The 24408-nt window shown below is 51.9% G+C and overlaps 2 protein-coding genes across 5 annotated transcripts in view; one reads left to right on the top strand and one right to left on the bottom strand.

Moving 5' to 3' along the window:
• ARSG (arylsulfatase G) overlaps window positions 1-21041 on the bottom strand; it is a 47762-nt gene extending 26721 nt beyond the window's left edge. Inside the window, exons 1-3 of one of the 3 annotated variants that reach the window (XM_063175665.1) lie at window positions 20879-21041; window positions 19503-19603; window positions 18553-18623 (exon numbers count right to left, since the gene is read on the bottom strand). The gene's annotated coding sequence lies outside the window, so the exon portion shown is untranslated. Of the gene's footprint in view, window positions 1-5250; window positions 5364-18552; window positions 18624-19502; window positions 19604-20878 lie in introns of those variants that run through there. The other 2 variants (XM_063175667.1, XM_063175666.1) reach the window with 2 other exon arrangements.
• SLC16A6 (solute carrier family 16 member 6) lies at window positions 4412-13652 on the top strand. Of its 2 annotated transcripts, XM_063175668.1 has the most exons (6): window positions 4412-4499; window positions 6818-7059; window positions 7957-8100; window positions 8747-8875; window positions 9734-10555; window positions 11097-13652. In XM_063175668.1, the coding sequence occupies exons 2-6, from the start codon at window positions 6825-6827 to the stop codon at window positions 11339-11341; spliced, it is 1575 nt and encodes a 524-aa protein (XP_063031738.1). In that variant the 5' UTR covers window positions 4412-4499; window positions 6818-6824; the 3' UTR covers window positions 11342-13652. The 2 variants fall into 2 exon arrangements, with proteins under 2 accessions (XP_063031738.1, XP_063031740.1); XM_063175670.1 differs by lacking the exons at window positions 4412-4499; window positions 6818-7059 and having other exon boundaries at window positions 7962-8100; window positions 8619-8875.
• Window positions 21042-24408: the final 3367 nt, after the last annotated feature.

The following is a 24408-nucleotide window of genomic DNA, read 5'->3' as shown; positions in this document are numbered from 1 at the left end:
GCCCAGAAAAACCTGCGGCCCTTTGAAGCACACCCAGCTGTGCCGAGTTACCCTCCTGCCATCCCCTGGGGCTCACAACCCACCCTGGGGCTCCCAGCTCTGATCTCCAGCCCAAACCCACCTAGAGACCCTGCCCAAAGTCCCAGCAGGATCCCCCATCCCAACCACGAGGAGCAGGGAGAAAAGGACACAGCAAAGGATGAGAAATTCAGACTGAATTCCTGCTGTTACCCAGGAGCTCCCAGTGCCACCCCTTGTGCCAGCCGGGGCCAGGGAAACTGAGGCAGGCAAGCAGGAGTGATGGCTCAGCTGTGCTGAGGGATGTGGGATGGGGACACGTCCCCATGGTGCTGACCCCACTGGGGGATGTCCAGCCACAGCCTGGGGGGGATGGATGGCAGGGCAGAAAAACAAATCTATGGGTTTTTTGGTTTTTTTTTTTTTGGGCAATTTAGGATTCCAGAGATTTTGATTTGAGCAGAGAAGGACAGCAGGTACCTGGCGAGGGGTCTGCCCATGGGGCAGAGGGGCGGGAGCTCTGTGTCTGCCCCCTTGGGCCTCCCTGGTGCTGACATGTTTACCAGCAGAGCTCCGTTCCCAGCACAAGCGTGCTGACAATGCTCTGAACACAGTCAGGACTTCATTCCAGGAAAAAAGGTTTTCTGCTGGCATAGTTTACACTAGTTCTCCTCACAGAACAAGCAGCACCGACAAAAACATACTTCTGCAGATTTACCAGGATTTCTGCCAGCTCCTGGGACAGGAGAATGTTTTTCACCCCTCTCACTGCTGGGTCTTTCAGAGAAAACATTTCACATGCCGAGCAGGGCTGGGCAAACCCCGGCAGAATAAATGAGCTGCAAGTGCCGGAGCCACCCGGCCAGGGGCCCGCGCTCCCCTCTCTGCCCAGCCCGCCCTCTTTCCCAGCTCCTGGCTCATTTGTCTCATTTATGCCCTCAGCCAGCACTCTGCTCTGCTTCCCTGTGGGTTACAGAGCCCCCAGCCCTGCTGCTGGAGCTGCTGGGGTGATGGAGAGGCACGTCCCACTGTGAGCGCTGCCAGGCATGGGTCTGACCCATGGTGGATGTGCCAGGGAAAAAGATCCCAGCCAAGCCTAGCAGCAAATCAGGGAATTTGGGATATTACCCCAAAAATATGGGGGGAAAAGGGTTTTACCCCAGCCCTGCTGCTGGAGCTGCTGGGGTGATGGAGAGGCACGTCCCGCTGTGAGCGCTGCCAGGCATGGGATGGACCCAGGATGGAAAAGGATCCCAGCCAAGCCAGCAGCAGGGAAAATCCCAAAAAATATGGGGGGAAAAAGGGTTTTACAGTGGGGCTGGAGAGGCTGTAGCCACCATCCCTGTGGATTATAGAGCCCCCAGCCCTGCTGCTGGAGCTGCTGGGGTGATGGAGAGGCACGTCCTGCTGTGAGCGCTGCCAGGCATGGGATGGACCCAGGATGGAAAAGGATCCCAGCCAAGGCAAGCAGCAAATTGGGAAATTCCCCCAAAAATATGGGGGGAAAAGGGTTTTACCCCAGCCCTGCTGCTGGAGTTGCTGGGGTGGTGGAAGTCCTACAGCGAGCACTGCCAGGCACAGGACAGACCCATGGTGGATGTGCCAGGGAAAAGGATGCCAACCAAGCCGAGCAGCAGATTGGGAAATTTGGGAAATTACCCCAAAAATATGGGGGGAAAAGGGTTCTACAGTGGGGCTGGAGAGGCTGCAGCCACCATCCCTGTCCCCCCACAGGGCCCCTGCAGCCCCCTTGGCTCCCCAGAGCCTTATTGCTCTTGGAGAGCCCAAAGGGAAGGAATGGGAAGGTGAGGCAGAGAACAGATGCAGAGCACTGACAAGAAATACCGAGGAGCAAATCGCTCTGGGGTTTTTCATGCCAGAGATATTTGCGTTCTTATTTCTGCCCTGGAGGCACAAACCTCTTTTGTTGTCCCACAAGCACTTGCAGTGTCGTTACCAGGAAGAATTTCAGCACAGGGAGGGTGCCCCATTCCCAGGGAAAAGCTTGGATAACGGGATTTCGGCTCTGCAGGGCCTGATAAAAGGTGCTCACCCTTTATCTGCACCCCTGAAAGGCAGGGCAGGGGTAAAGGACAGCACCTCAAAGGCTCCCCCAGAGGAAGGGGTTTCCTGTGGGACAGGGAGATGGGAGATTCTCAAGGACACACAGGGTCCTCCCATGGCTGAGGACCCGGATTTCTGGTGGATTTCTGGTGGATTTCAGAAGGATTTCAGCAGGATTTCAGCTTGTTCAGGAGGGGAGCTGCTGAAGCCTCCCTGAGAGCACCAGCACTTGCTGTTGGGCCAGCACTGCCGAGAGAAACCAGCAGCAGATTTCCCAAAGTTCCCCAAAAAAAAAAAAAAAAAAAAAAAACGCAACAATTTGCCTCATTTTGGGCAATCTGGAGAATTTTGCCCCAGCTACCTGCTGCCCTTGGCTGTGCTGTCCCACCAGCAATCCCGTTGGGAAAAAGGAAGGGAAAAGCAGCAGAAGGGGCTGTGGCCAAGCCAAACACAGCAGCGCTTGCAGGGCAGGGACATTGGAACCTGGCTGCTTTTTCCAGGATCAGGAAAAAGGATCGGGATCAGAACCAGATCAGGAGGTTCCACATTAACCCAGCACTCTGTGGTGGGCTCCAGGGGGCAGAACCCGGTGGCCCACAAGTCACAAGGAATGGTGCAAGGCTCCAAATCCATCAGTGCCCAGCACGCTGAGAGCAGCAGCAGCAGCAGCTCTGAGGCTGCCAGAGCTCCAAGAGAGCTTGGACAACCCTCTCGAGGACAATGTGGGATTTTTGGGGTGTCTGTGCACAGCCAGGCGTTGGACTCAATGATCCCTTCCAGCTCAGGATGTTCTGTGATTTTAGGATGACAGAACCCCTGCTCCTTCCCTCCTCATGCCTGTAAGTGGTGAGTTGGTCTCTCCTGCTCTGCTCGACTCACAAATCCCTACTTTTTAAGCTTCCTGCATAAAGGACATGTTTTCCCTTAAAAATCCTACTAAGGAGTTGGTTTTCCCTAGGAAATGCAACCAATGGAAATGTTTTCCCCTTATAACTCAACCAAGGGACATGTTTTCCTCTTATAATTCAACCAAGGGACATGTTTTTCCCTTAAAAAATGCAACTAAATGAGATGTTTTTCCCTAAAAGTCCATGACAGTCCAGGTAAAGGAGATGATTTCCCAAAAAAAAAATACAGGCAAGGGAGATGTTTCCCCAAAAATGCAATTGACAGAGACATCTCCCCTTAAAAATTTAACTGAGGGAAACTGAGATGTTTTTCCCTAGGAATGCAAGTAAAGGAAATGTATTCCATAAAAATACAACTAAGGGATGGGGTTTTCCCTAAAAAAAGGGAAAAGGCAAATAAGGGAGATGTTTTCCCCTAAAAATACAACCACGAGAGATGGTTCCCCCTAAAAATTCAAGCAAGGAAAATGTTTGCCCTAAAAACACAACCAAGGGAGATATTTCCCCCTAAAATTGCTAGAAAACAAGATTTTCCCTAAAGGAAAGGAGGTTTTCCCTAAAGATGCAACTAAAGGAAGTGGCTTCCCCTAAAAACACAACTAAAGGAGATGTTTTGTCCTGGAAAATACAAACAAGGGGCATATTTCCCCGTTAGGGAAAATATGGGCAGCGCCCAAACCTCGGAGGGGACAAAAATAACAGGGGGCAGGGGGGCTCTGGCGTGTGCTCCCTGCATCCCACCCGCACCTGGGGATGCTGTGGACCCCGGGAACGCTCCAGACCCCGAATTGCAGGGATGATGAGGACCCTGCACCCGGGGATGCTCTGGACCCCGAATCGTGGGGATGACGCGGACCCCAAATTGCGGGGATGCTCCAGACCCCGCACCCGGGGGGTGCTCCGGACCCCGAATTGCGGGGATGCTCCGGACCCTGCACCCCGGGAATGCTCCGGACCCCGAATTGCAGGGATGATGCGGATTCCGAATCGTGGGGATGTTCCAGACCCCGCACCTGGGGATGCTCTGGACCCCGGGAACACCCCGGACCCCGCACCCGGAGATGCTCCGGACCCCGAATTGCGGGGATGCTCCAGCTCCCGCACCCTGGGCGGGCTCCGGCCGCCGCACCCCGGGAATGCCCCGGACCCCGCACCTGCCGGAGCGCCCCGTGCGGGGCAGGTGGGGGCTGAGGGTGCCGCGGGAGCCGCCGGGGATGCTCGGGACCCCGCGGGGCCGCCCCTGCACCGCCCCTCCCGCACACGCGGTGCCGCCGCTGGGCGAGCCGGGCCCGGCGCGGCGCACATGGGCGCTGCGGAGCCGCCGGCGGAGACCGGCTCCAGCCGGTATAAAAGGGCTGCGAGCGAGCACCGAGCAGCAGCAGCCGCCGCCGCGGGCAGCGGGAGCAGCAGCGGCCGGAGGCCGGCGGGCAGCGGGGCCGCCTCCTCGCCGAGGGTCGCCCGCTCGCCCTCCCGGGCCATGGGCAGCCCCTGACCCCGCCGCAGCACCGGGTGAGTGGGGCTCCCGCCCGGCCGTTCCGGGGGAGCTGGGTGGGGGAGGGCTTTGTTTCCCTTTTTTTAAAAAATTTTTTCCCCGTTTTTTTGGGGCGCTTTTTAACGTTATTTTTTCGTTTTTTTTCCAGCGTTTTCCTTCCCCACCTCCCCTCGCCCGCATCCCTGTATTTTTAGCCCGCGGCCCCGGCGATGCAGGAATCAGGGCTGAAATGTTGGGAAAGTGATGCAGGGAAGGGGGGGCCACGCCGGGCCCCTGCGCTCCGGCTTCTTCATTTGCAATTTTCCCCCCGACCACCATTATTTCTTTTAATCTTTAAATGTACAAAACACACGCCCAGGTTTGCGGTTTCGCTGGGTTGTTTTTCCTTCCCTTATCATTATTTTTTTTTTTTTTCTGCTCCCTAAGCGTGCTTCCTCCCGATCTGCTTTTCCCCCCCTTGCAGTGACACAGGAATTGGTGGAAATCTCTCGGGGGGGGTCTCCCGGCACTTCCCGCAAAGTTCGGGGGTCCCGCCCGCGCCCCTCGCCCTGCGCGGCTGCGGCAGAGCCGAGCGCGGGCGGCAGCGCAGGGAGGGATGCGGAGCCCCCGCCTCGCTCCATCCATCCCCGGCGGAGCGGAGCGGAGCGGATCCCCCGGGAGCCATGCGGCACCGCACGGGGGGCTGCGGGGTTTGGGGACCCCCCCTCCTGCCCCGCTCGGGGACCCCCGGCGTGGGCTCGCAGCCCGGCCCGGCTCCCGTGCACTCACTCGCCTGCTGCGCCGGGCCAAGTTCCGCGGTGGGCTCGGAGCGCGGGGCCGAGGAGCCGAGTCTAAAATGGAGGAGGGAAATGCCGGTGGCTGCCGGGCACGGCGGCGGCGCGGGGGGAGCCGCAGGTCCGGGCGGGACGGGGCGGCCACCGCGGGCACCGCTCCGTGCACGGCCGGGAACCGGCGGGGCTGGTCCGCGCTGTGTCCCGCGGGGCTGGCTCCGGCACTGGCACCACCACGCGGGTGGGGCCGTGACCCCGGCACTGTCCCCAGCAGCGCGCGTGAGGCGGTGACCCCGGCACTGTCCCCTGTACAGGTGTGGCGGTGACCCCAGCACTGTCCCCTGCACAGGTGTGGCAGTGATCTGTCCCCTGCACAGGTGTGGCGGTGACCCCGGCACTGTCCCCTGCACAGGTGTGGCGGTGATCTGTCCCCCTGTACAGGTGTGGCGGTGATCTGTCCCCCTGTACAGGTGTGGCGGTGACCCCAGCACTGTCCCCTGCACAGGTGTGGCAGTGATCTGTCCCCCTGTACAGGTGTGGCGGTGACCCCGGCACTGTCCCCTGTACAGGTGTGACGGTGATCCCCCGCACAGGTTTGGCGGTGACCCCGGCACTGTGCCCTGCACAGGCGTGGCAGTAACCCCAGGACTGTCCCCTGTGCAGGTGTGGTGGTGACAGTGGCACAGCAGACCCCCCTGCAGGTGTGGCAGTGAGCCAGGACCGACCCCCCCACTGCAGGTGATCCTGTCGCTGTCCCCCTGCCCAGGCGTGGTGCTGCAGTGGCCTCGGCCCCGTGCTCCCCCCCACCCCATGCAGGTGTGGCAGTGACCTGGCCCTTGTCCCCCTGCCCAGGTGAGGTGCTGGCCCCGGCACAGTGGGACCCTCTGCAGGTGTGGCAGAGCCCAGGACTGTAACCCTGACATTGTCCCCGCTGTGTGGCTGTGGCAGTGAGCCCAGCACAGTGACCTCCCCCGGTGTGTGACACTGGGGGGGTGCTGTCCCCCCTGTGCAGTGCTGGGGTTCCATGGGGAGCTCCACGTGGGACCCTCACCCCTGGGTGACACGGGGCAGGGCTGAGGACACCCCATATCTTATGGGGTGATCCCGTCCAGCGGGGTGGCAGTGGTGCCAAGGGCTGCAGGGGACCTGGCGATAGCGGGGCTGTCCCCACTCCCCATTTTGGGTTGTGGGCAGCCCTGTGCTGCTGTTGTGGGGCCAGCCAGGCTGGGGACGATGGGTGCCCGGTGCTCCTGCGGCTCCACCAGCCCGCGGTGGATCTTTCACGAACTGCATCCATCCGCCCCCCTGCACCACAGGCAGATGACAGCTCCCAGCTCCGGGCTTGGCTGCTGGGAACAGCCAGCCCGGGTGCTGAGCTGGGAGTTTCTGGTGCTGGGCTCACAGCGCAGCAGCAGCAAGGAGGGACAGAGGCAGAAACACCAGCCCAGCTCCCACTCTTGGTCTGGCTCACGGTGCCTTAGGGGTGCTACAGCTCTCAGGCTGTGCCTCTCCCAGCAAAATTCAGCTTCAACTGATGCCTGGCTGCCTGTCCTCTCTTTTCCCAGATCCAAAATGACGGTCAAAGCTGTAAAGATGCCATGCACCTCTGCAAACGTTTATACTAAAGTGCCTGACGGAGGATGGGGCTGGACGGTCGCCTTTGCGTTCTTTGTTGTGGAAGCCCTGACATACGGCATCATAAAATCCTTTGGAGTCTTCTTCAACGACCTGATGGACAGCTTTGACGAAACCAACAGCAGGATATCCTGGATAATATCCATATGTGTGTTTGTACAGACCTTCACAGGTAAGAGGAGCGGGCGCTCGGCCCAGGTGCAAGGGGCAGCCCTGTTGCTGACTCAGCACGCAAGGACCTGGCACCTGTGACTTTTGTGCCTCTAATGGCTCCCTTATAAATTAAATCACAGCCATAAAGCTCAGAGGCTGCTCCTCAAATGCCAAGAAATGTCTGTCTCAGCCTGGCAGTCCCTTTGAGCCCTTTGAGTCTGTGGGTGGTGCAGGGACATGGTCCATGTCACTGAGCCTGACCCAGTTGTTCAGGTCCCACCAGCAAGGGGCAACACCCAGAGTGTTCAAACCAAACTCTGCTGTGAAAAGGATTAGAAATAACTTGAGCTTTGCTAAAATCCAGTGGTATCCGGGCATGTGGCTGGAGATTTGTCCCAGGCTGCCAGCAAGGGGCAAAACCCAGAGTTTTCAAACCAAACTCTGCAGCGAAAATAACTTGAGCCTTGCTAAAATCCGGTGGTATCCGGGCATGTGGCTGGAGATTTGTCCTAGGCTGCCACGTGTGTTCTGGTGACTTTGTAGCACGTCTTAAACGCTGTGAGCTGTTATAGGGTAGTTATAGGGTAGTTATATCAACTCCTGAGTCTATGGACTCGATTGAGGTGCATGTTTGTTCGTTTTCAAGCATGTACTTTGTCTCTGTGGACTCCTGGAGGCTGTGCTTTCACTTCTTCCTGCTCTCTGATGACGATGGGGCGCAGCAGCGAGCCGCAGGCGGTGATGCCCAGCTGCAGCACCCCGACAGCACGAGGGTGGCTCCAGGGTGATGCTGTGCTGCTGTGCAGGGAGGTGGCACCTCAGGGAAGCCGGGCAGGAGCATGAGGAGAGCTCTGCAGGAGATGGTGGCTGTGAAGTTGCTGAGGTGGGTGCTGACCACAGCTCTCTCCCTCTGCAGCTCCTCTGTCGACGGTCCTGAGCAACCGCTTCGGCCACCGGCTGGTGGTGATGGCCGGGGGGCTGCTGGTCAGCGCTGGCATGGTCATCGCGTCCTTCGCCCGCAGCGTGGTGCACATGTACGTCACCATCGGCATCGTCTCCGGTGAGCCACCCTCCTGTCCCCTGTGCTGCTGCCCCTCCCGAGCCGATCCCGCGGCGAGGATGGGCCCCAGGCTCAGCTTTGTGCCTGTGCCACCCCGGGCACCGCCCTGGGCACCGCCCTGGGCTCGGCCCTGAGCTCGTGCAGCGGCACCGGTGGCTGCTGGTGAGCTGAGCAAAGCTGCACCCGGGATCAAATCCTCTAACGCTGCCTCTGTCTCTGGTTTCTTCTCCTGATGCTTTTCCCCCTCTCCAGCCTGCCCTGGGTGTTCTGTTCATGTCCATGGCCAGGAGCTTGCCTTGCTTAGGGGAACAGTTGCTAGAGGCTCAAATACTTTAAGCAGATGAGATCCTCAAAGTGGACCCCACTGGAGGTCCATTTGCATTATCTAGCAGGTTTGGGAGGCTGGGTCTCTTGGTTTGGGTTTTTGCTCTCCTTTTTTTCTTTTTTTCTTCTTTTCTTTCCCCCCTTCCAAATTACAAAAAAATAACATTCTGGTTTCCCCAATGATTTTCTTCCAGGGTGACTTGCTGAGTTGGCCGAAATGATTCTGTAATGACCGCCGGGAAAGCCGACTTAACGTGTTCTTGCATCGGTGTTTCCCCCTCCTTTACTTGTTGTTATGGCAATTTTTGGCATTTATTCACAGGCCTGGGATACTGCCTCTCCTTCCTCCCGACTGTCACCATTTTATCACAGTATTTTGACAAAAGGCGCTCGCTGGTCACAGCGGTGGCATCCACAGGGGAATGTTTCGCCGTCTTCTCCTTCGCACCAGGTACGGTGCCCACGTGCTGGGAGGGCCAAAGGCACAAATCCTTTCCCCAAGCAAACAGCCAGAGGCCAACTCAGTGCCCACGAGTGGCACCCAGCAGGCAGAGTGACAGCAGTGCCAGGCACGGGTGTGACACTCCCTGAGCACCCCCAGTGCCGTGTGCCAGTGCAGGACATGCCTGGCTGATATGCAGCCCGCCAGGCTCCCTATATAGATCTGGCAGGGCTAAAAATAAGCCCGAGAAACTTCAGCTATTTAAAAACACACAGTGCCCAGAACTGCTCCTAAAGGTTACTGGGCTTGCGCTCAGCACGGGCTGCCAAAGAGCTGCAGCCTTTTGGGGAGCTGTGCCCAGGCGTCACAGCCCCGTCACCTCTGCCCGTGGAGCTTTATGTGGTGTGCTGTGCTCGTGTGCTCTGGGCTAATCCTCGCTGCAAAGCTGCTTTGGGTGCAAAGGAGGGCTGGTAATTAGGCAGTGACGTGCACCTTTGAGCAGGGCTGAGAGACTTCCTCTGCTGGCTGGTTTCAGGGTGGGGGCAGCTGAGGAAGGACACTCAAGCGCTGAGTTTGCCCTCCTTAACTGGAAACAACAGCCCCTTTGTCCCCAGACCTCAGAAAAGGTCATCTAGAGGGTGGTATCTGCTCGCAGGTGGTAAAAGCCACAGCTTTTAGCTTCTGGCTGCTGCAGCAGAGGGGAGGAATTTGGGTGCCACACCCCAGGGTGGAGGGACCCCTACTCAGCCTTTTCGAGAGGCACCCAGAACCCTCCAGTGAGGAATCTCCACTCCCTTCCCTGGCTGTAAATTCAGTTCCTTGGTGTGACTACAGGCTTTCCCAGTTACACTTCTCCTCTTCCCCCAGCAATCACGGCCCTGAAGGAGCAGATTGGCTGGAGGTACAGCATGCTTTCTGTCGGGGTGCTGCAGCTGGGCATCACTGCCTGCGGCTCGCTGCTGCGCCCCATCGTCATCAGAGAGCAGGAAGAAGTGAAAGCACAGCCTCCAGAGGAGTCCACAGAGACAAAGTACATGCTTGAAAACGAACAAACATGCACCTCAATCGAGTCCATAGACTCAGGAGTCGATATAACTACCTCACCCAGCAACGTGCCTGGAAAAACCAAAGCAGAGCCGAAAAGTGAAGAACCAAAGCAACACGGACAGAACCCCGTTGACAATAGCAGCACCCCTCCAGCACCAAAAACCAAACTACTGGACTTCTCTGTGATGAGAGACTATAGCTTTATCTGTTATGCATTCTTTGGCCTGTTTGCAACCCTGGGCTTCTTCGCTCCCTCCCTCTACATCATCCCCCTGAGCCGCAGCCTGGGCATCGGCAAGGACCACTCTGCCTACATCCTGTCGGCCATGGCCATCGCCGAGGTCTTCGGCAGGATTTTTGCAGGCTGGATCCTCAACAAGAAGCCCATCCGCAAGATCTACATCGAGCTCATCTGTGTCATCCTGCTGTCTGTAGCCTTGGTTGCCTTCCCTTTTGCCTCTGGATTCTGGGGCTTGATGATATGTAGCGTTTATTTTGGGTTCATGCTCGGCACGGTGGCGGGCACACATATTCCCCTCCTGGCTGAAGACGACGTGGTTGGCATTGAGAGGATGTCCTCTGCAGCTGGAGTCTATGTCTTCATTCAAAGCTTAGCTGGGTTGGCTGGACCACCCCTTGCAGGTAACAAACTTTGGTCTTGGTTTTGTTTTGGAGGTGTTTGACAGCTGTGGGTGCTGATCGCTGCCTAGAAGGTGCTCTGGCAGCACTAATCACAGGCCCTGCAACCACTACTGGGAGTCTCCCAGAGCCAGAGACTGCAATGCAGCTCTGCAGAGTCCCACGGATGAGGCACTGAGGAACCTCGGAGGGAAGGGAAATACTGCAGAGCTCCCCTGATCCTGTCAGAAACCCAGAGCTGGCACCACTTCAGGCAGCAGCAGAGGCGAGTCCCTCTCGCTGTGCCTGTGCCACGCGCTGCAGGAAGGTGAGGGCTGGCAGAACAAACAGATGCCTGCTGCATCTCGGGCTCAGCATCCCTGCAGTGCCTAGGGGAGCGCTGCAGGTGACACCGTGTACCCCAGAACACAATGGGGTTTGCTTTTTAACATAGCATCCGACTGTCACCGAGCTTTGGCCGCAGATAAAATGCAGATTAAAGCCCTACAGGAGGGCAGGGGGGGGAGTGGGCTGTGGCTAACTGCTGTAAATGTTTATTTTCCAGGTGTCTTAGTGGATACGACAAAGAACTACAGCTCAGCCTTCTACTCCTGTGCTGCTGGCATGGTCCTGGGGGCCGTGTTCCTGGCCCTGGTGAGGCCGTGCAAGACTGGGCTCTGCCACCAGCAGCAGCAGCAGCAGGTGGAGGAGAGCACGGCAGGGCCACCACCAGAACTGCCAGATGACTTTATAGACATGGATATTGGAAAAGCAGAAAATTCAGGAAAAGGCTCTGACAGCGTGGTATAAAAAACCCCGTTCCTTCTCCATCTAATGCACTCAGTGTAAGGCTGGGGGAAATGTCAGCTCTGCTCCACGTTTTAAAACTCCATTCTAAAGGGAATGTGAAATTTTAAATGTGAACAGTTGCTACCAACAATTTATTTTTTTTTAATATTAGACAGAATTTTTTTTAACCAACAATGGAAAGCTCCATAGAAAATACGGATAGCCACATAAGAATAACTTCTGTCTAGCATGAAGATGTGATGCACACTTGCTTTCCTGATAACAAGCATAGGTAAAGGTCCAACTGATCCATAAATACTGACAACAGCAACAGCAGAAGCAGCTCAGCCTCTGACTGTCACCCATCCCCTACCACAAATTCCACACAGACCCGGTGATACGAACTGGAGCATCTCATACACCACCAGTAGCCAACTGAATCTTCTTCTGGAGGGACACAGACTCACCCTTTAGCTTGGAGGAGGAGGAGGCCAGGCTAGATAGCTGACAATTAGAAACCATTGCTAATGATCTTAACTTGAATGTCACATAATGCTGGGAAATCCAAGGCTCCGTGTGTCTTCATGGCCAGTTATTACTGCACATTTTTCATAAGATCATTTTTCTTCTCCCAACTGGGATCCTTAGAACTGTTTTCTGTTGATAGTCAGACCTGATGTACTGTTTCTAATTTAACTAGTATTTATTAATTTATTCTGAGATTGTTAAAAGGAGGTTAGCTTAAATAACCGGAGAGGAAAAATGATCTTCTGAATAACAGAAAGCTGTCTTTACATCAACCTCTCTAATGCCTATCTTGTATTGCTTGTGAAATTGTTGGGAAAATTACTCTTACAGCATAAAGTGTAGCTGTTTTTAATAGGTAAGTCGTAAGTAACCCAGTTATTTTAAAAGGAAAAAAAAACAAAACAAAACAAACAAAAAGAATTACAGGTCCAGCCTCGTTTCCCATGGCAAAGGCTCAGCTGGAACCAGCCCACCCCACAGGGAGGATTTGGATGTCTTAATGTACCCCAACCTTGGCTCACAGTGCACGAGGGGATCTCTGCTGCAGCCCCAGACCCTTCCCCTGTCTGTGCCCCCCAGCTCTGCCCTCACATCAGCCAAAGGGGCTTTTATGTTTTTGCTGCTGACTTCAGTGGGAGGTGAAGCGGAGCCTGTGCGTGAAGGGGAGGATGGAAGGCAGCGCTGGAGCTGCTCGTTCATTAACGGGAGAGGTTCCTGCTCACGGCGACACGAGCTTGCTTACCCCACCTATATGCATCTTCTCGCCTCTAGGCAACTCAGGGGGACAAATCAAACAAGTCTGTTCTGGTTTGGGGGGGGGAAAATCCACCCCAAACCACCATTTCTCTGTACTTTAAGTGGAAGTGGCATCATCCATTAACTGCTACACTGACCTGTCTGTGTTTTACCAGCCATAGAAATGTGGGACAATCTGTACAAGGAAAAAAAAAAAAAAAGAAAAAAAAAAGAACAACCTCTTTTTTGGGAAGGTGCTTGGTTTGGTTTTTTTTTCTGTCTTAGATGTCCAAAAAAAAAAAAAAAAAAAAAAAAAGAAGAAAAATTAAAAAAAAAAAAAGAAAAAGAAGAAAAAAGAAGGAAAAATAATAATAAATAAAAAAAGCAACAGGCACTCTTGCAACCAAGTGGCTGGAGCAAATTCATCCTCACTGCCCGGGACCTGCGGTCTCGTGTCCTTCCTCTGCCTCAGCACTTTATCACGGCCAGCAGAACCTCGCTGTGTTGCACCCAGGACTGGAAGATCCCTACAGAGAACCAGAGTTGTGTGAATCGCCGATCAGTGAACAAATAGCCACGTTGCATTACGATGTACCTTTAATTTATTGTTAATTTATGATACTTCAAGCGTTTTGGTAAATGTTCTGTAGCCTATCCTCGTCAGGTTGTTGAAGTCTTTGTGAAATGAGACCTCACTACAGCACTTTGCTATTACAACTGCTTGGAAGTGGAATTAAGGCCTGCAGGTTTTGCGTGTGTGTGGAAGCTCCCTGTTCTGCAGATTTGCGAGGTTCTACTGTATTTAGTTTGGGTTTTTTTTTTTTGTTTTTTTTTTTCTCTCTCTTTTTTTTTAATTTGAATTACCAAGTTTCCAATCCAGATCAAACGCTCCGTTTGTCACTGACCTCACAGTCCGTGTCTGTTCCTGTCACGAGCAGGGGAGCGAGTGGTGAGTGTGTGTGTGTGAGGGCACAGCACAAGCAGGATTTACTGATTTGTTTGTAACTAAGCGGACTCTGGAAATACTCTTAAAAAACACTGAGATTTGCAATAAACTTTTTCCTTTTTTTTTGGTGTTTTTTTTTTTTTTCCTTTTTATTTTTAAATAATTTCTTCTCCTCCTCTCGCTGGGTTGCAGTGGGAGCTGTCACATGCCATTCCTGCAGCCTGGAGTGGCTCTCCCTGGGGTTGGGCAATCCCAGCTCTCTGGAGCAGAAAGCACCAACCCAACCCTGCTATTGGTGCTGAGCTCAGGGGTGCTCCTGTGAGCCCTCACCCCTGATTTAGAGGGAGATTTTTCCTCTCCTGGTGCCTGAATTGTGGCACTTGGGAGCATTCCCCCACAGGGCACGCAATCATGGAATTATTTCATCATTGAATAAATCATAAAATTTATAATTTTATCATTTGCTCAACGATAAAATTGAATTCGGCTGAATGAATTGCTGAATGCTTTCTCCATGCTAGGCTGAACAACTTGTGTATCATAAAAAATCTACTTAACCCCCCCCTCCAAAAGCCACTAAATAGCAGATTAGTCCTGCTAAAGAGCAATTTTCAGTCCCTTAAAGCTAATTTATTGATTTGCCTTTCCCTGCTCACCCTGTCCAGCATCCCAAACCCTAATGGGAGCAGAGCTGCCACGTCCCAAATCCCTCTGCCTGCATTAGGTTTGCAAATGCCGAGGGAATCATCACCACGCTGATGTGCATTAGGTACAGGCTGTTTCCATTCTGCATGCAAACAGGCTGGAACACCAGCACCAAAGTCCAGGGAAGATAATCTGCCTCCAAATTCGACTCTGGCTCGCTTACAGCACTGAGCAAACATTATTTGCAACACTTCCCTCCAAAACAACCCCCCAAAAAGAGGCATTGCAAAGCCTGCACACAGCTCACGTAAATTTAAAATAAAAGCACATTTAACTGGAGCACTATCAGATGTCTCCCTGCGCAGAAAGATTTTTAAGAGTTATTTTTCCCACCTGGTTTAAATTAATTGCCCGTGACCTTCTCTTTTGTGCTGGCACAAAGGCATTAAAGCAAGAACAAAACAGGATAAGGAGATATTTGTTCAGCAGCTCTGTACATCTCTTCAGCAGCACAGCGAAGAGGGGAATGTGGGCAGGACGTGCCTCAGCAATCCCTGGTATTCCTCTCCAAAGGGCTTGTATAAACTCTTGTAGTCAATGAGGCCAGCGCTGGCCAAATGTAAATAGAGGAAATTACACAAGGGCAGTAGCCTTCAGACCATAGGTATCTGTCCTTGAAGCAGAAAGGAAGCTGGGCTATTAAACCAGTTATTTATATACATTTATATACATTTTATGTATACATATATACATATTTATATGCAGTTTGCTATTTTGGGGCCTTAAAAAAAAAAAAAATCAAAACAAAAAAAAACCCCCAAGAACAAAAGACTAAAAAACCCTAAACCCCCCCCCCCAAAAAAAAAACAAAAAAGCCCCAACAAAACAAAACAAACAAACAAACAAACAAACAAAACCGCATAAAAAACCCCAAAACACAAAAAAACTCAAAAAAAACCCAACAAAACACCCCCCCAAAACTAACAAACAAACAAACAAAAAAAAAAAAATCCCCACAATCCCAGCCAAACAAAAAAAAAAAAGACAAACCCATTTTTTCCATTTGAAATTAAAAGGGAGGGGAAAGCTCTTGCCCTTTTTCTCTTATTTCAGCAAGATGACACCAGGTTCTTGAGGGGGACAAACGAATCCTTTGCAAAATGGCCAAACTGGGCCTGGAAAGAAGGCAAAGTAGGTGCTTCCAAAAGAGCTGGGATGTTTTAACTCCCCTCAGATGTTACTTGTTACCGCCTGAGATCATCGTGTTCCAGCTGCCCGTAGTAAACATGACCTGGATTCTCACAGTGATGCAAGCCCGGCTGCAGCCGGCCCTGCTCACCTCCTTCCTCCTCAAAACCCCAGCTGAGGATGCTGCACGGGCTGGGTTTAGGAAAAGGGTTGGGTTTAGGAACAGTATTTGGTTTAGGAAGAGTTTTGGGTTTAGGAAAAGTATGGGGTTTCGGAAAAGTTTCAGGCTTAGGAAAAGTTTCAGGTTTAGGAAAAGCCTTGGGTTTAGGAAAAGTACTGGGTGTAGGGAAAAAGTCTTGGGTTTAGGAAAAGTTTCAGGTTTAGGAAAAGTCTTGGGTTTAGGAAAAGTTTCGGGTTTAGGAAAAGTTTCATGTTTAGGAAAAGTTTCAGGTTTAGGAAAAGTCTTGGGTTTAGGAAAAGTACTGGGTGTAGGAAAAAAGTCTTGGGTTTAGGAAAAGTCTCAGGTTTAGAAAAAGGCTCAGGTTTAGGAAAAGTCTTGGGTTGGGAAAAGCCTTGGGTTTAGGAAAAGTATTGGGTTTAGGAAGTCTCTGGTTTAGGAAAAGTTGTGTTTAGGAAAAGGCTCAGGTTTAAGAAAAGTCTTTGGTTTAGGAAAAGCCTTGGGTTTAGGAAATGTTTTGGGTTTAGGAAAAGCTTTGGGTTTAGGAAAAGTCTTGGGTTTATAAAAAGGCTCAGGTTTAGGAAAAGCCTTGGGTTTAGGAAAAGTTTCGGGTTTAGGAAAAGTCTTGGGTTTAGGAAAAGTCTCAGGTTTAGGAAAAGCCTTGGGTTTTAGGAAAAATCTTGGGTTTAGGATAAGTCTCAAGTTTAAGAAAGCATCCCTTGGATTGTGGCTGGGTTTGAAGGCTGAGGGAGCCCAGAGGGGCTGGTTTACACCTGATGCTAAAAAGGCAGGAAGAAATTCAGGAAGGATTTCTCCCTGGAAAGGGTGGTCAGGCGTGGGAAGGGGAGATTTGCAGTCCCTGGGGGTGTCCAAGGAGCACCAGGACATGACACTCAATGCTCTGTTTAGCTGATAAGGTGGTGTTTGAACAAAGGCTATGTTCAATTTTGGAGTTTTTCCAACCTTAATGTCTCCATTCTGTGACTCCATGTTCACACACACACTCTGTTGGTCCCCAAAGCTGGCTGGCAGCCCCCTGCATGTCCAGGCCTCCTCCTCTGGACCTGGCAGCAGCAAACCACAGAGTTTTCCCTTCCCCAGCCCCATCCCATGGACTTTTACTTGCTGGATTTGCACATCCATGGCCACACCAGCACAAAGCTCCCTCTGCACATGGCACTAAGTCATCCAATAAATCAAACACAGCCCTCCCCTCCTTCCCAGCGCAGTCGTCGAGCTCCAGTTACAACAATTTGTGGTAAAATATTACTCAGCAGCACTTTGGGCCGTGTGAGCAGCTCTGCCTCGCAGCAGACAGCCCTTAAATCACGGCTTTGTCACAGAAGCCACAAGCATAACCAAAAGTCTCATTACGCGCAGACGCCGCGAGGAGAAGGCCAAGGAGACAATGGCTCCCCTCATTCCCTTTGTCAGAGCTTTCATTCATGTCGTGAAGGCTTCTCCTGCTGCAGCCACTGCTGGGGGCTGGCACAGGAGCAGCCCCGGGCACCCCAAAGAGCCTGGGAGCAGCAAAGTGGGGCGAGAGCATCACCCTGTGCTCCTCCAGCAGGGCTGGGGCTCCCCTCTGCCCCTCTGGTTCACTTTAATCCCCACCAGTGTGGGAAATTATCACAATTTGGGGTTTTAAACACTTCTGGGCTCTTTCCTTCTGCTGTGATAGGACAGGTGGTTTTATTTTTCACATGTTGCAAAATGAGACAAAGACCCAAATTCTGCAGTGAAGAGCAAAGGGCTTTTGTGAAATTACACCTGAGGATGGCAGGGGACAGGCACTGCTGAAGGGTTTGCCATTCCCACCATTTCCATTCAATTTCCATGTGCAGGACGGGATGAAGCCCTGTGGACACAGGACAGGACGAATCTCTGTGGGTGCAGGATGGGATGAATCCCTGGAAATGCAGGATGGAACGAATCCCTTGGGTTACAGGATGAGATGGGGCTCTGGATGCAGGAAAGGATGAATTCCTGGGGGTGCAGGAAGGGATGAATCCCCGGGGATACAGGATAGGATGAATTCCTGGGGATGCAGGAAGGGATGAAGCCCTGTGGACACAGGACAGGACGAATCTCTGTGGGTGCAGGATGGGATGAATCCCTGGAAATGCAGGATGGAATGAGTCCCTTGGGTTACAGGATGAGATGGAGCTCTGTGGATGCAGGAAAGGATGAATTCCTGGGGGTGCAGGAAGGGATGAATCCCCGGGGATACAGGATAGGATGAATTCCTGGGGGGGGCAGGATGGGATGAATCCCCAGGGATACAGGAAAGGATGAATTCCTGGGGGTGCAGGAAGGGATGAATCCCCGGGGATACAGGAAAGGATGAATTCCTGGGGGGGGCAGGATGGGATGAATCCCCAGGGATACAGGAAAGGATGAATTCCTGGGGATGCAGGATGGGATGAATCCCCGGGGATACAGGATAGGATGAATTCCTGGGGGGGGCAGGATGGGATGTGCCTCGGCTGCTCCTACAAAAGCAGTGCAGGGGGACAAGCCAGCCTTTCCCAAGCACTGCAACGCTGGGAAATTGGGAGCAGGGAGCAGCAGCTTGGAGAGGAGCCCCAGCAGGGCCATCCCCTTCCACAGGCGGTGTCTCCCTGCCTGCCCTGAAATCTCTCCCTTCCCCTCGGGTGCTGCCAGCCCCAGCTCAGCCTCCCTGCACCAGCACAGCCCCAGAGCCTCCCTGGGCAGCGCCATCCTCACCCCCAGCGCTCTGCCTCAGCCTTATCAGCCTTATCAGCCTTATCAGCCCCGGGCAGGCACAGCCCTGCCCTGTCCCAGGGCTATCGGGGCCACAAACCCTGCAGGGCTGGCCCCACCAGGGTGACAGGGGTGACACTGGGGACAAACTCTCTTTATTGGCCCTTTTCTGCCCAATGCCAGCTGCTCCCAGCCCAGCCAGGGCTCGCAGAGACTCACCGGCCCTGCACAGCTCCCCCTTCTCTGCAATTCCCCACACAGACTGAAAATATATTAAACAAACTGTACCTGCAAAGGGAATTTCGCTGTTTCTTCTCCCTTTTGCTGCCTCCAGTGACAGAGGTCAGAGCCCTTCCCAGCTTTGGCCAATATATAATATAATATAATATAATATAATATAATATAATATAATATAATATAATATAATATAATATAATATAATATAATATAATATAATATAATATAATATAATATAATATAATATAATATAATATAATATAATATAATATAATATAACATAACATAACATAACATAACATAACATAATATAATATAATATAATATAATATAATGTATAATATAATAATATATAATATATAATACACAATACATTATATATTATGTATTATATGATATATAATATATAATATATGATATATGATATATGATATATAATATATAATATATAATATGTTATATATATTATATAATATATTATATTTTATATATTATATATTATATATAATATATTATATATTATATATAATATATAATATATAATATATAATATATGATATATGATATATTATATATTATATATTATATATTATATATCATATATTATATATTATATATTATATATTATATATTATATATTATATATTATATATTATATATTATATATTATATTATACAATATATATAATATAAATATAAAGTTGGACTCAATGATCTTAGAGATCCCTTCCAACCTCATTATTCTGCGATTCTGTGAATATCACAAAGAGCCCAGCAGCTGAATCCAACCCCCCAATCAGCACTTACAGCAAACCCAGGTGCAAACCCAAATAACCAAACCCAGATCACCCAAAAAAAATTAAACACAAACCCCCTTCAAGCTTTAGCTCACTAAGTGTTTTCATGGAGACATCCCCAGAGCTACACAGGCAGTGTCACATCTCAAAGGGTTTTATTCATATTTTTTATTTATTTTATTTCTTTGCACCGCTCTGACCCACCTGTGAGCTCTCCTTGGTTCAAAGCCCCTGGGGCAGAGCAGAGAGGCCAAACTGCTCAGTTTGCAAGTGGGGACTGCACACAAACCTTGCCAAATTCTACTCTGTGGACCAAGGAAACAACAGCAGTAAATATCAAAATGCATAAGAGGTTCCATTTCAAAGGCGTGATTTTTAAAACGCATCTAGACGTGCTCTGGTGTGGACTCTTAATAGCAAAATTCAGGTGTTTTAGAGGAGTTAATTGCTCACAGTGTGCGAGGGCAGGAAGGGAGGACAAAAGCTGAGAGCAAAAATTACCCTGAAAATTGTGCACAGTGGGAAATGTGCCCTGGCAGCCTGAGCTGGGGCCAGGGACAGGGGGGACAATCTGCCAGCACAGGGCAGGAAATGTCCTACCTGGGAGAGGTAAAGGGCAGAAACTGCCCAAATCCTGAATCCAGGAATTACAGGTAAGGTAAAGAACAGAAACCTGCCCAAATCCTGAATACAGGAATTACAAATAAGGTAAAGAACAGAAACCTGCCCAAATCCTGAATACAGGAATTACAAATAAGGTAAAGAATGGAAACCTGCCCAAATCCTGGCTACAGGAATTAAAAATAAGTTAAAAGAGAGAAACCTGCCCAAATCCTGGTGACAGGAATTACAAATAAGTTAAAAGAGAGAAACCTGCCCAAATCCTGGTGACAGGAATTACAAATAAGGTAAAGAACAGAAACCTGCCCAAATCCTGGGCACAGTAATTGCAAACAACATCCTGACACAGGAAATTAAACCTCTCACACAAAGCACCCACTAAAAATGTGAACCTGATTTTAATAATTTAAATAATTATATTCAGATTATAGTTATATAAATTATTTATATATCAATATGCAAAATAATTTATGTAAATATATTATATTTGTTATATAATATATAATATATTATAATAGATATTAGAATATATAATATTATATAATTATTATAAATATTATATAAATATATAAATACTATTTATATAATAAATATTTATATACTATTTACATAAAATTACTGGTTGCAGTAATTACATAAATAAAATACAATAGATTAAAAAAGAGAAACCTGCCCAAATCCTGGTTGCTGTAATTACAAATAAGTTAAAGAACAGAAACCTGCCCAAATCCTGGTTACAGGATTACAAATAAATTAAAGAACAGAAACCTGCCCAAATCCTGGTTACAGGATTACAAATAAGTTAAAGAACAGAAACCTGCCCAAATCCTGGTCGCAGTAATTACAAACAACATCCTGACACAGGAAATTAAACCTCTCACGCAAAGCACCCGTTAAAAATGTGAACCTGATTAAAAAAAAAAAAAAAAAAAAAAGGAGAGAGAAAGTATGTAAATAACCTGGATTAAATCCAAGGCATTTTCTCCTGAACATCGTGAAATATCTGAGATGCAGCCAGACTCGTCTGCTGTCGCTGGGCAGGTCCCAGAGCGCTCCCCAGCCTGGATTTGGGAGCGTTCAAGGGTGATGAAGACAGAGATTCCTGGACCCAGGCAGCCTCAGCACACCCCAAACACTGAGCATCGTGCTAGCAACCAGTGGCAGCCAAGGCACACAAACATTAGCTTTCCAGAGAAGAATTTTTAGTGCACTGGTAGTTCCCTGTCAGACAGTAAATTTTAAAATAGTCCACGGTCAATGGCAGAGAGTAACCCTTGAAATGCACAAAGTTTCCTGCATAAATTGTGATTCAAACCTGCAGCAGCACCCTGAGGCATTTTAACAACCTCTCATGGTTCTCCTTGAGCACCTTTAGGGGTTTTGGTGAACACATTTGGGGTTTCTGTCGCTGCTTCACTGTCACCTCTGTGCAGTCCCTGATAATAAGGTTGTCAAGTTGTAACACCCAAAGTGAAAATGAAAGGAGAAAGCTGAAAGGTTTTAATCTGTGAAAGACTGAAGGAAAATCCTTCTCTCTGTTGCCTGCATTGTGCTGCCTGTGTCTGAAAACAACAGCTAGCACTGGTGAGAGGTTTTCAACGCTCTGAGAAGCACAGCCCTTCTCCTCTTTCCCCAAATACCCTCTCTGTGACACCTGCTTCTACTTAGCAAAACAAATAAACAGCCACCAACCACAAGTGTAACTCTCCACCACTGACATTTCTTTGCATGTCTCAGACCACAGCTTCCTTTGGAAACCCTGAACTTGTGTGCTGCTACAGTTCTTGTGCCTGCGAGGCCGCTCAGAGATGAGAAAAACAAGCAAACACACCGAGGCAGAAGCTGCTGGTATCTACAGCAACAGAGACACAAACCAGGCAGGGTTGTGAAACTCATCCTGTGCCAGGGGCTCGGAGCCCAGGGCCGGCTCAGGGGGCTGAAATGCAGGTGACAGGGGATGGTTTGAGACACAGGTGACACCAGCAGGGCCAGCAGGTGTGGGGACAGCACAACCCAGGCAGGTGTGGGGCTGCAGGGAGGCAGAGGGACCAAAACCCTGCCCAGAGCATCCTGCTGCTCCCGGTGTGCTGCAGGACACCCTCAGGAGGCCTGAGGGACGGTGAAGGTGTTGGAAAACACTCTGAGATGTGCTCCTCACACCATGGCACTGGTTCCTGCAGGGGCTGGGCTCTGCCCTGGCTGCCCCCAGCACTGCACAAGGGAGGAAGGAAGAGGTTGGTGCAGCTCCTGTCACTGCCCAGGCTCCCTGCCCTGGCGTTTCTGTCACCTCGCTGTGCCAGCAGAGGCTCAGGATGGATATCAGGAATGGTTCTACCCCCAGAGGGTGCTGGGCACTGCCCAGGTCACCAGGAACAGCCCCGAGGCTGCCAGAGCTCCAGGAGGGTTTGGAGAGAGCTGCCAGGGTGGGATTGTTGGCTCTGTGCTGGACTTGAATGATCCTTGTGGTTCTTCTCTTCTTCCCTTCCCTTCCCTTCCCTTCCCTTCCCTTCCCTTCCCTTCCCTTCCCTTCCCTTCCCTTCCCTTCCCTTCCCTTCCCTTCCCTTCCCTTCCCTTCCCTTCCCTTCCCTTCCCTTCCCTTCCCTTCCCTTCCCTTCCCTTCCCTTCCCTTCCCTTCCCTTCCCGGGCGTTCGGAGGTGACAGCGGCGGAGGGACCGGGGAAGGTGATGTGTCCCCTGTCCCGTGTCCATGTCCCCTCCGTGTCCCCTGGCCGTGTCCCTGCCTGTGTCCCCTCCCTGTCCCCTGTCCGTGTATGCCCATGTCCCCCTGTCCCCTGTCCGTGTGTCCGTCTGTCGGTGTGACCCTGCCCCTGTCTCCTCCCTGTCCCTGTCCGTCTGTCCGTGTGTCCGTGTGTCCCTGCCCCTGTCTCCTCCCTGTCCCTGTCCGTGTGTCCGTGTGTCCGTCTGTCTGTGTGTCCCTGTCCCTGTCCGTGTGTCCGTCTGTCCGTGTGTCCCTGCCCCTGTCTCCTCCCTGTCCCTCTCCCTGTCCGTCTGTCCGTGTGTCCGTGTGTCCCTACCCCTGTCTCCTCCCTGTCCCTGTCCGTGTGTCCGTGTGTCCGTCTGTCTGTGTGTCCCTGTCCCTGTCCGTGTGTCCGTCTGTCCGTGTGTCCCTGCCCCTGTCTCCTCCCTGTCCCCTGTCCCCTGTCCGTGTGTCCGTCTGTCCGTGTGTCCCTGCCCCTGTCTCCTCCCTGTCCCCTGTCCGTGTGTCCGTCTGTCCGTGTGTCCCTGCCCCTGTCTCCTCCCTGTCCCCTGTCCGTGTGTCCGTCTGTCCGTGTGTCCGTCTGTCCGTGTGTCCCCGTGTGCCCCCCCCGTTCCCGCAGCACCCCCCGGCTGCGCGGCCCGCGCGCGCCCCCTGCCGGCCCCCCTGGGGGCTGCGGGACCGGACAGACGGACAGGGACACACGGACAGGGACACACGGACAGCAGGGACAGGGGGACATGGAGACACCCAGGACAGGGATAGGAACACATGGACAGGGACAGGAGGGACAGGGACAGGGACACACGGACAGGGACACACGGACAGGGACACACGGACAGCAGGGACAGGGGGACATGGAGACACCCAGGACAGGGACAGGAACACATGGACAGGGACACACGGACAGAGACAGGGACACACGGACAGGGAGCGGGACACACGGGCAGGGACACACGGACAGCAGGGACAGGGGGACATGGTCAGGGACACACGGACAGGGATAGGGACACACGGACAGGAGGGACAGAGACATGGACAGGCGGGATATGGGGACAACAGGGAGAGAGACATGGGGGACAGGGACAGGCGGGGCATGGGGACACACGGGACAGGGACAGGGACAGGGACACACGGGACACGAGGACAGGAGGGACAGGGACAGGCGGGGCATGGGGACACAGGGGGCAGGGACAGGGACAGGGACACACGGGACATGGGGACACACGGGACAGGGACAAGGACAGGGACAAACGGGACATGAGGACAGGAGGGACAGGACAGGCGGGGCATGGGGACAGGAGGGACAGGGACAGGGACAAGCGGGGCATGAGGACAGGAGGGACAGGGACAAGGACAGGGACAGGGACAGGGACAGGGACAGGGACAGGGACAGGGACATGGGGACACACGGTACAAGGACAGGAGGGACAGGACAGGCGGGACAGGGACACACGGGACGGGGACAGGCGGGGCATGGGGACACACGGGACAGGGACACACGGGGACATACAGGATGGGACATATGGGGTGGGGACACACAGGACAGGGACACACGGGCTGGGGACACGAGGACTGGCTGTGCTGCACTGGTTCGTTCCAGCTTGAGCTGCCAGCAGGATTGCCGTGATTAATTTACAATGTGGGCACGAGAGAGATGGAGCATATTTTATTAATCCAGCCCAGTTAAAAGCTTTAAGAGACCTGCAGGAAGCAGCAGCGAGGGAAGGAGAACTTTGAGGTCTTGGTAATGAGGGTGTCACCCTTTCTGGAG

The sequence above is a fragment of the Melospiza melodia genome, chromosome 24, assembly GCF_035770615.1.
Source record: "Melospiza melodia melodia isolate bMelMel2 chromosome 24, bMelMel2.pri, whole genome shotgun sequence".
Classification (NCBI taxonomy): Eukaryota; Metazoa; Chordata; class Aves; order Passeriformes; family Passerellidae; genus Melospiza; species Melospiza melodia.
The sequence above is the reverse complement of the archived record's forward strand: the minus strand, read 5'-3'. Positions and strand labels throughout refer to the sequence as shown.